The sequence below is a fragment of the Carcharhinus amblyrhynchos genome, chromosome 9 (assembly GCF_965287045.1).
Source record: "Carcharhinus amblyrhynchos chromosome 9, sCarAmb.v2.hapA, whole genome shotgun sequence".
NCBI lineage: Eukaryota > Metazoa > Chordata > Chondrichthyes > Carcharhiniformes > Carcharhinidae > Carcharhinus > Carcharhinus amblyrhynchos.
Window position 1 is genome coordinate 42,166,641 of NC_137332.1, and position 12,099 is coordinate 42,178,739.

The 12,099-nt window shown below is 39.1% G+C and overlaps 1 protein-coding gene across 5 annotated transcripts in view; it reads right to left on the minus strand.

Annotated features, from left to right (window-relative positions):
• The window catches only part of patj (PATJ crumbs cell polarity complex component), a 359,514-nt gene that overhangs the window by 263,569 nt on the left and 83,846 nt on the right, over positions 1 to 12,099 (minus strand). For 4 of the 5 annotated variants that reach the window (XM_080195514.1, XM_080195515.1, XM_080195511.1 and 1 more), the window contains 2 exons: positions 6,581 to 6,790; positions 1,743 to 1,862 (listed from right to left, as the gene is read on the minus strand). In XM_080195514.1, coding sequence (XP_080051640.1) covers positions 1,743 to 1,862; positions 6,581 to 6,790 — 330 coding nt within the window. The remainder of the gene's footprint in view (positions 1 to 1,742; positions 1,863 to 6,580; positions 6,791 to 12,099) is intronic. The other variant, XM_080195516.1, reaches the window with a different exon arrangement.

Below are 12,099 nucleotides of genomic sequence, written 5' to 3' on the forward strand. Positions count from 1 at the left end.
CAAGGAGAGAACAATGTTGACCATTCTGGTGTAGACTATTCAACAAAACAGTTCTGACAGGAATTTGTGATAAGGATGGCAGTCTATTGTTCCTCTTCATGCATATCAGCATTCTTTTTTACATTTCAGATCACATGCATCTGCAGAATCTTTCTCTTTCACGAATTTCTCCTATTTTCTTGCCTTATTCTCATGCAGATTTTTCCCATGTTTTTTTCATTACTTTGGCAAGATGAATAATCTTTATACATAGGAACATGAGGAATAGAAGCACCAGTATGTCATTTGGCCCCTGGAACCTCTATCAATAAGATAATGGCTGACAGATTGTGACATGAACCCAATTTTACTGCCTGCCCTTCAAACTGTTGTCTCCCTCACGATCCAAAATTTTGTCCAATTTAGTCTTAAATATACTCAGTAATAATATGCCCAGCCTCCACTGTTCTCTGGGATAGAGAATTACAAAGATTTACTCTTTGGGAAAAGATTTTCCTCATTCCCTTCATCTTAAAAGGGAGAGCTTGTATTTTAAAACTGCATTCTAGTTCTAGATTCCTCTGCCGGGGAATCCTCTCAGCTTCTAACCATTCAAGCCCCTTCAGAATCTTACATGTTTCAACAGATCACCTCTCATCCTCTGAACCCAAATGAACATGGCCCAACCTGTTCAACATTTTCTCAGAACACAATCCCTTCATCCCAGAATTAACACATTTAACCTTTTCTGTACTGCCTCCAATGCAATACAGCGTTAAATGAGGAGCCCAAACTGTATGCAGTACTCTAAATGCGATCCCACCAAGGCCCTATACAGCTCAACTTCCCTACATTTAAACTCCATCCCCCTTGTATTCTACTTGCCTTCCTAATTACTTGCTGTGCCTGCAGGCTAATGCTTTGTGATTTATCCACAATGAGTTGAGGAGGAACTTTTTCACTCAAAGGGTGGTGAATCTCTGGAATTCTCTGCCCGTTGAAGTGGTGGAGGCTGCCTCGCTAAATATTTTTAAGACGCGGGTTGATGGGTTTTTGATAAGAGAGGGGATTAAGGGTTATGGGGAGAAAGCGGGAAAGTGGAACTGAGCAGCGACAGATCAGCCATGATCTTATTGAATGGCGGGGCAGGCTCGAAGGGCTAGATGGCCTACTCCTGCTCCTATTTCTTATGTTCTTACATCCAGATCCCTCTGTAATGCAATATTCCATTGTCTCTCTCCATTCAAATAATATTTCTTTTCTATTCTCACTACAAACTGTTCCGCATCCCAATAGGCAACTACGTTTGTTTCCACATCATTCTCCATGTGTCAAGCTTTTGCCCACTAATTTAACCTATCTATATCCCTTTGCAGGCTCTTCGTATTCCCCTGAGTACTTGCCTTCCTATTTATTTTTGTATTGTCAGCAAATTTAGCCGGAAGAAAAATGCACTGTGTTTGACTTATTTGGGGAGATTGTTACATTTGATATGAATTTATATAATTAACCAGATACTAAACAAGAATGATTCTTCTGAAACACTGCTCCCACCAAGCACCACCCATCCCATCCCCCGAACCCCTGCATGCACAAATAGGTCAATTCTGTCCGTAAGTCTGTTAATTCTAGTGACTGGCATTCACCACTGCTTTGTCCAAGGTGAAGTTCCGTATGAAAAAGGTTCAGGTATATTTAAAATTCATGCAGGCAAATACACATATTATTAAAGTAATTTAAAATGCAAATATAGAAGCACTTACATGGGGTACTGGTAGATTTGAGGAATAATCTAAATCCAATATTTCTGAGTCATCCCTTTTATTCTCTGTGGTAGCAGTTACGCTAGTGAAATCTGAATTGTCATTTTCATTTGCTTCCGTCTGAGAAGAAAATACTTGATTGTAAATTAAGTGATAGTCTTTCCTGCCTTCACTCCAACTTACACATGTTCACAAATACAGCAAAACAATCTAATCAAGCAATATTTATAATGAGATATGCATCTCCTCACAAAGGCTTCAACTTTGTCACTTTGTTGGGGTCAACATCTAAGCACCTCAGAAAGGTCCATGATTTTCATACACATTCTGATGAATGTGATTATTATATAATCTTTATAAATTAATGACATGCTTAGATTATGCATAAATTCAGATGTCTTAAGAAGTTCAAACCTCGTTATGATTGATTTCAACGTTTCATTAAAACAGATCCTTATGGATGAAAGTAATTGCAGGAGTGAAATCATCTGACATGTAGTGGTGGGGGGGTTTGGGGGGAGGCGCGGTGGAGGTATATGAGACATTCCAATAGGATTATGAATCTCAACTGACTTTATTTTTTAAAAAAAGGATTTTCTGACAACTTAGTGAATAAATGCACAGCCTGGCGGTGAATTGAGGCATACACAACTGCAAAGGTTGTATTTGAATCTCTATTTTGTACACAGTTAGTTGATTTTTATTGAAGGATAAGAGGAGCATTATCCTCATTCTCAACCAATAAAAAGCAAAACATTTCTTGCCAGATTCTTGCTTCTGATCGCTACGCTGTGACTCCGATTGAAGAAGTGCATATGCACAGACAGATTTAGTTTGCAGTCGTGCCCTCTATCTTTATTTAACCAATGTCACTATCACAGAGGAATTGAGCAAGATACAACAGAGTAAGACAGATAATACACCTGTGCACATTCTTTGAAAGAGCTAAATTATCAGCTCCAATTTCCAGCTCTATTCCCACATTCTCACCTGCACTTTTTCCTTTCAAATACATATTCAATACCCTGTCAAATTTTACTAAATCCGCTTCCACGATTTTTTCTCTCGGTACATTCCAACTCTTAATAATTTGCTTTGCAAACAAAAAATCATAACCTATCTGAACCTTTTTCAAATTACCTTAAATTTGTTTCCTTGAGTTACCCACCCTCGTGCCAATGAAAGTAGCATCTCACTACCTACTCTTATCAAAACCCCTTGGAACACCTCAGTAAATCTTTCCTTAACCGAATAATAAGTCAGCTTGAAAGATAAAAATGATAGTTTTTCCAAATATTGCACATACTGAAGTCTTTGCCCTTGCTACAAGAATACAATGCTGTTAGGGTTGGACTTCCAGGATTTTGACCCAGTGGCAATGGAGGAATGGCAATATATTTCTAAGTTAGGATGGTGAGTGACTTAGAGGGAAACCACCAGGTGGTGGTGTTCCTGTGTGTCTGCTGTCCTTGTCCTTTTAGATAGTTGTGGTCATGGGATGGAGCATGCTGTCTGCCTCGGTGAGTTCCTGTGGTGTACCTTGAGAATGGTACATACTGTTGGCCCTGTGCATCAGTGGTGGAGGGAGTGAATATTTGTAGATAGGATGCTAATTATGTGGGCTGCTAACCCCAAATAGTATCGAGCTTATTTAGTGTTGCTCGAACCGCACTCATCCAGGCAAGGGGAGAATATTCCATCACACTCTTCACTTGCGCACTGCACATTGTTGACAGGCTTTAGGGATTAGGACTGAGTTGCTCACTGCAGGATTCTTAGCCTCTGACCTGCTCTTGTAGCCACAGCATTTATATGACCAGTCCAGTCCAGTTTCTGGTCAATGGCAACCCCAGAATGTGAACTCCAAGGTTTCTCAGTTTCCGTAGCCCATGTATAAACAGATTATATTGATATCTATTCTTCCTCAAAAGCTGCATTCCAAAATGTTGTACTAGAGCTATATGATTAATCACATATCTATGCAAATACTAAATGTGAATGGCTTTATAACCAATTTCTCTTGATTCTGGAATTGCAAGCTACAAGACAACATCAGCCAGTATTAAACACAATTCAATAATAGTCAATATCCCCGTTGTTTAGCAAATCCATATTATTATTCTTCATGTTGTCCAAACTGACGTACATTGCAAGATCTGAGCATTGTATCATATTGTCTTCTCTGTTGCAAAGTTGTAAATAAAGTTAGTTCAATAATGGCTGCCTGCAGTTGAGGATGTAGTCATCTTACTCTGTGCAATACACAACCAAAAGATGACAACAAGACTGGGTTAGAATTTTCTTTACATTTAATTTGAGAAATTGAGGACAAAAGAAAATTGTGACACATTTTGGAACCCCTAACGTCAAAGAAGTTAGAGCAATTTGAAAGATTGCTTTCTGTACACATTGTGAGTCAGCATTGTAATTAATTGCATAATTGGCACAGATGGTATAATTGGGGACAACGGGGAAATTCAACCCTAACTTGGAAGACTGGTGTAATTACATATTTGGCTGAAAGGGAATAAAATCGTAGATGAGGAAGGAGGAAATGTTTTCCTCATCATGAGGGGCCAGAGGCTTTTGAGTTGGTATCTAGCTGGCTGATGTTGTTTTGGGGCTTGCAATTCCAGAATCAAGGGAAACTTGTTATGAAGCCATTCACATTTAGTATTTGCACAGACATGTCAGTAGTCATACAGCTCTAATACAACATTTTGGAATGCAGCTTTTGAGAAAAAATAGGTGACAATATAATCTATTTATGTCTGTGAGACCCCAGAGCTGTGGATTATTCTGAAATTAATGAAATTCTGGACTCATTCTGGCACAACCAAGAATGAGATTACACTGGGCACACGCTCCATCAAAGGAAATAGGTGCTGAGTGACACAGTTATAGATTACACTTTCAAATTAAATAAATTCTCTTGTCACACAGTATGGCACAAACTTAGAAATCAATCGTTGAGACAGGTTTACTGGAGGCCTAAAGAACAATAAAATCCAGGCCAAGCTTCTGAGCAGAGGCAATGAGCAGATGTCGAAGGATGGCTGTAATACAGCCAGAACTATGAAAACATGATGGCTACAAATTGCAAGGGAGTCTGTTTTCTGATTCAGCAGAAGAGGTCCACCAGATTTTAGCAGAATCCAGCCAAGTTCAGTTTCAGAGACAGAAATTTAGATGTTACCATTGCCATGATAACCACCAACCAATTAAATGCCTAAATTTCAAGCCAAAATGGAAAAGTCTGTCACGCCGAGATGGCATGAAGGTTTAGAGGAAACAATCACGTCCCAGATCACGGCCAGGCATCAGGTCAAGGGCATGACAGATCTAAAACTAGTTTGGGAGTCTGTAAATCCTCAAATGTATATATTATAGATAATGGAAACAGAAATAAATGTTATCAAGCAAGAAGGTCAAAAGTTGTATTTTGTCAGACAGCAAGAGAAACAGAACATGAGAGATGAGAATAATAGGCCGAACACATAACTCCAATGCCTACAGCAGAAATGAAAGTCAGAGATTCACAATTGTTGATAACAGCTGTAACAGGGTGTTATTTCAGAAGGAGTGTACAAAAAAATCTCAAGTCACTTTCCTGAATGCAAAACTGATGTGAAATTGATTAATTATTGCAATAACAGTGTTCCAGTGCTCAGTCAAGTTAATGTGAGGGTGGAATTTGATGATATATTCTAATAGTTGCCATCGGTAGGAGTAGGAGGGAACAAAGTCTACCTGATAGAAAGGGAAAGCACAACGTGGTCTTTGAACAGGGAGAACCAAATGACAAATTAGCCATATGTTCTTTCAAGATTTCCAATTATGATGGATTCATTTCTAGCCATTGACCTACTTAATTACTTTAGATGCAGAAATGTCCTACCTGAGTATGCCAGACAAATTAGAGAAGAAACTCACAATGGTGTGGTACTCAGTAAAATGCTCACTTAATATCATGAATGAGAGATGATTAAAAATTGCATGAGTATTTCAGTCACAGAAATGAACTGAGTGTAGATCAAGCTGTGTCCAATGTCACCAAGATTTGGAAAGCGAAATCGTTCGAGGAACTTCATCAAGAGTTAAATTGTCTCTTAGTGTCAGGGGACTTGTAAGGTAAATGCATGGCTGTTACAGGGATCAGGCCTGGGTGCGTTTGCAGTGAGTTCAGATTTGTTGGGCCGAATGGCCTCCTTCTGCGCTGTAGGAATTGTATGATTTTATACTGCTTTCATTAAAAATTCAAGGCCATTTCAAATTTGCTGATAAGTGGCTGTAGAAAACTTCCTATGACAGAGTCTTCCACTAAAACAATGCAAATATGGTCACATTTCAGCTAATAGCAAATAAAGTCATAATTTCAAGAAATTTCATGCACCTTAGAAAAATAATTTGCTAATGTTCTAAGTTTTGTGCTGAAATATAAAACATTTGGGCTTTTTAGAAATGGGAGCACCATCAAATTTAATCTTTTAGTTTTTATTGTATTTTATAAATGTTGAAGGTACTCAGATGAAATTGTAATCATTACCTATTCCACCAATGAAAGGATTAACTTGTCACTTCAAATTAAATGGTAAATGAACATATTTCAAATGAAGGACTTTATTGAAATACTGTGGTCTCTTATGCAGAAAAAAGCCAAAACGATTACTTCAGTTATATTTCAAATGCATTCAATTTTGGAAAATCTATAGATATCCTTGGTAACAAAATAAGTCCCAAGTTTTTGTCTTGCACAAGCATTTTCATAAAAGTAGAAATTCTTTTATAACCATGGAGCAATCAAGTTTTTGTATTTCATGAACATTTTTGGTGCTTACCACCATTGGTTTGCAGATGCCAAGGCGGACTTTGCCAGTCGGAGAGTCTTTCAGAGCCTGAACAGCTTCCCCCAAAGCAGTATTCTCTAGATTGTGGTCATTGACAAAGACGAGCCGATCCCCGGGTAGCACCCTGCCATCACATTCAGCAACCCCACCAACCACCAAAGAGCGGATAACAATAACAGTACGTGCGGGATCTAAAGGATCCTGCAGAGGGAGCCAAAGACCATAAGAAGTAAGTTAGATTAAAAGATTTAAAGCAAGCTCAGACAAAGGTACACAGCACACATAAAAAGCACCCATAGCTAAAAGAATATATTAATTCCACATGCTTTCGTTGTAATGCACTTTACCAAGGCATTAATCAACAAATATTCCTTGGAAAATGTATACTTTCCAGGTCGTTTATTTTGCATAAGCATACCAGACTAACAAAGCCATTGTTAAGTTCAGCACTTCTTGTGAAAAAGGAGAACCAAATGCTTAACAATATTAATAACATCTATCGGTCAAGGAAAAATGCCAAAAAGGAAATTCAAGCAAGCATAAGGTACGCTGTGTCACTGTACCAGCAGTGTCACTGAATTATATGTAATTCAACATGCAATTAGCTCCTAATCATAGCAATACCATTAGAGAAGAACCACACTCTCTCAGGAAAGAAGGGGGTTACTAAAGGGGCAGTCCTCAGCTCGAATCACCTATGCCTCGTTGCGCTAGGGACCCAGGTTGAATTCCCATCTTGGGTCACGGCAGAGACACATGTAATGAAATTATTAAACAAAAGCTGCAGTAACTATTACAAGTTACAAGGCAACAGTCATTCGTAAAAAGAGACTGTGTCAGGGACAGCAAGCAGCTCCTGGTGAAAAAATTGGTTCATATAGTTTCTCCTGATTTCACAGTGGAAAAGGTATATTATTGTATAATACAACCAGCAGTCAATTAATAAAAGGCCAGTTACCATACAAAGTTTATTTATTAGTCACAAGTAAGGCTTACATTAACAATGCAATGAAGTCACTGTGAAATTCCCCTACTCGCCACAATCCGGTGCCTGTTCAGGTCAATGCACCTAACCAATTTGTCTTTCAGGCTGTGGGAGGAAACCAGAGCACCCAGAGGAAACCCATGCAGACACAGAAACAACATGCAAACTCCACACAGACAATGACCCAAGCCAGGAATCAAACTCGGGTGCCTGGTGCTATGGCACAGCAGTGCTAACCACTGTGCCACATGTATTTGAGCTGGCAAATGTGAAGTTCTGTTTTCCCCCAGTCAAAAGCAATGTGGGTATGCAGTATGCTAAACATAGCCTACGCTGTACTACATAGTACAGTGTGTTTGAAGCTTCAAACGAACAGAATATTGCACTCTCTGCAACCATATTTCAGGAAACAAAAAGCATTAAAAATAACCAACATGGAAAAAAAGTATCCATGCAATATAACATTAATAAATTTGACTTGTTCTTATAGGTGGAGATCACAGTTTCCCACATTGGGAGAAGCAGAATTAGTACTCTGAGAAATTGGATTTTGGAACTTCCAGTAGCTCTATGTAAAACATGTAAATGTTAATAATGCAAATATTAATCATTAATATCACAAAACCTTTGTTAATTACTTATTATTCCATTTGCTGTATTTCTATGAAATCTTCTGAAACCAAATGTTTTTAAATGTTCTCAATATTATTCTGTTTATGCATATTAATATGTTGGTAAAAGTAACAGTATAAATTTATAACATGTAATTAATGTTCGCAAATTAACATACACTTATTAACTGACTTTCTGGCATGCTTATGAAAAAGCAACTAACCCAATCCTGTTTCTGCATTATAAAAAAGTTTTCCATTGTGACAATTGTGCACTAATAACATACAAATCCATACGAGTCACAACAGAATCAGGTCTGAAGATATCCTGTTACACATTCCCTCAGTTTATTCAAAATAACATGCACAGTCTACAAGACTGAACTACTCATGCACTGGAATCAGCTCGTAAACATGTATGAGAAGTTAAGAAATTTACAATTCAGTTAAGTAATCTAGAAAAATATTTTTCAGACTTCTTACAGTGAAAAGGCTGATAAGATTCCTGGAATGGAAATTTTCTGAATTTCTTATAATTTATTTCTCAATTGGACCTTGTGACTGGAAACATACTGGGCTAAAGCAACTTTTGTACTTAAGCAATTTATCAGGCTTTAACTCTAAATTAATACTTTTTCAAGTAAAAATTTGTAAAACTCCTGAGCATTCTGCCATAAAAATAAGGAAAACAGAACAGTCAAACCTCTGTGATGTGAGCTGTTAAATTTTAGCGATGTGTATATCTGTTCCATCCACACACATATCAAAATTGTATAACGGAATATGAATACTTGTAAAAAGTCGCCAATTCTCCCAAATGTCATTACTGTTAATTGTGAATTTGGTTAACTTATAGCTAAAGTGGAAGACAGTGAATTTAAAATACAGCAAAGGTTGTCACACACTTAAAAAGGCAATTTGGTTATTGTTTGTCCTTACCGAAACAAAATTATTCTTTAAATAATGGCCTCCTGAGAAAGTAGAAACTTATTAGATGAGAATAGGAATATAACAGTAGACCATTTAGCCCTGCAAGCCAGTAATCAACAAGATCATGGCTGATTCTGCGACAAAGCTCCATATACCCTTCACTAGCTTTACACCATTTAGAAAACATCCTATTGCATCCCTTCATGTCGAAAGTGGATGATGTCATAATTGTTTAATACTGAACTTCAACTGACAGTTTTGCATACTCATGTCTATCCATATCTCTTTGTAATGTTATGCTTCCATCCACACTGCTTTATATATCATCTATCTTTGAGTAATTGGCTGTAACTTTCTGGCTCCTGGCCTCAGATTTGGGTGGGTACCCCAAATATGTGCTGTGGAACCACTCTCAGAAGTTCTCAGCTAAGGGAAAAGATGGCAATTGCTAACTTCCTCCAGACAATTGCACTGCGCTGGGAACCATCAAAAGCACTTCTAGCTTCAATGTAATTATTTTAAAGATCCAGACCAAATCTCTAGGGACTCCCCCCACCCCACTCAATTTGACCCCCACACACATGACTCAACCCACCCCCAACGTCTGGCCCGAACCTCATCCTGTTGAATGTCCAAATCAAGAAACCCCAGATATCCGACTACTGACGCCTCCTCGATGACAATGCCAACTCCCCCCGATATCCAAACTCCCAGCCCTAATGTCTGACACCCCATCCTCCCACATTCCTTGCACTAACTTTGGATCTTTCCTGCTCTCTGGCCGCTTATTTTCTTTTCTTTTAAATATTTTTAAGATTTTCCATTTTACCCCAAAATCCACTGCAGCACAATAATCATCATTCCACCTATGCACACAGAAAAGGCTGGCAAATATCTGAACAATTGGTTTCGATTATCAATTACAATTCATTGCCATCGTAATCAGTACCTCCCTTTGCATGGATAACGAAAGGATATTGCAAAGAGTGGGGATATCAGGATAAAGCCATGAGTACAATGGTGCACATCCTTGCTCACAGGATAACAAGGACCGAGCTACATAGCATAAGAGAGCTCCTGTAGGGTTAAGTACAACCATTTGGAGTGTAAAAAGCACCCCAAAATCTCCAAACAATGAAAGGGTACCCAGAAAGAGAGGAACATCAAGATAAACTCCAAACCCAACACGTGGCGTTGACAGTGTACACTCTCACATACAGGATAACAGGAGCAAAGCTACACAGCCTCACAGGGAGAATGCTGATAAAACAGAGCCCAGGTATCTAAACTTATCCTCAGCCCCACCCCGATAACAGGGCACATTCCACTAGAAGTATAATCTCCACATCTTTGAAATACCTGCTCCCCTTGCCTACACAGCTTAAGAAAGTAAGTGACATTGAGATGGATGAAAGAAGAGCCAAAAAGCTAAGGATGCTAACACCCCACTTGGGCTCACCAAAAAATAAATCTCACTCATCTCCAGTCACACCATCAGTCGGAAAATTGAACCTGTTTCCCCATGAAGGAGACCCCACCAACCAGAAGAAGGAGAACCATCAAACCATTCATTCACAAGCTAGATATCTCAGGGAGATACAATCCTCTCCTCATGACATGATAAGGGAAACCCCGTAGGACTAAATATAACAAGTCAGAGCCATTATCAGCACGCCACTTAGCCAGATAGCAAGAGGAAATCTCAGAGAGAGAGGAACACCAGGATAAGACAATAGGCATAAGACATGGTTTGACAATGTATACTCTCGAATGCAGGATATCAGGAACAGTGCTACGTAACCTCAGAGGAGAAATGCAGAACCCAAGTAACTGGGCTCACACTCAGGCCCTGCAAAAAAAAAGATACTATTCTCCCAGGGGAACCAAACCCCCAGAAGGAGGGTGGACCAGAAGTCCTCAAAACGGAACGTCTCTAGGGAGGTCAACCTACTCCCTTGCCCAATATATCTTCCACAGGATCTGGGAATGGATAATCAGAGTTGCTACTGCCCTAACTTACTCAGCCAAGGAAAGCAATTACACAATTAAAAGGACTGACAGGCCAGCATTACTTACACTACCCCTGGGCTTCAATAAAGCAAACTTCCCCAATCTCCAGTCACACCAGAGGTGCCATTCAGGATCAACAGGTTTCCAACAATCACCCCTCCATCAAGGAAACCCTAGCAACAGAGGGAGGAGTTGTCCAGACATCCACAGCAAGGATATCCCCGGAAGGACAAGAATCTCTTCCCCCCAACAGGATGATGTGCTCACCATACACTCTCAAAGCCAAACTACTAAGTAACCATTGTTGCAACCCACGCATCCAAGGAAAACAACCCAAGAAAGGCTAGACAACCAAGGACTCCCCAACCATATTTGGGCTTGCACCAGTAAATATTTCCCCAAGCTCCTCAGAGGTGCCAACGAAAATAAAACTCAATCTCTTCCAGGATACATGATCTGTCTGCACCTTCACCTTTAACCCCAAAAATAACAAAAATACAAAAGAAAATCCAAAATCATTAGTTCTAATGGAGGTTTTCCTCACCCACTATGAGAACTTATAAGGCCATACCCACCAACTCTACATCAAACCACTTGCTCACCAACCTGCAGTGGTGCTACTCATATTATACATTAAAGTAAAATATATTATATCATGTAATCTTCCATTATAAATGCCATACAAAAACAAAAACAATCAATTAGTAAATTTTGCACAACCCTAATGCCATACAACTATCCCAGCTCACTCCCCAATAGAACGATGGAAACCCATTAGCAGTCCACAAGCAAAGGAAATATCAGTGACAATTTAAATTTGACACAGGTCCAGAGCAAAGTGGGCAGACCCACTTACCCACCCCATTCCCCCGGAACCACAAGGGAAGTCCAAGATTGAATGTAAGTAAAACACTTAAAATCAAGGTCTTCCTCACTCCATTGTCAAAGTATACCAGTGGATGAATTCCATAATA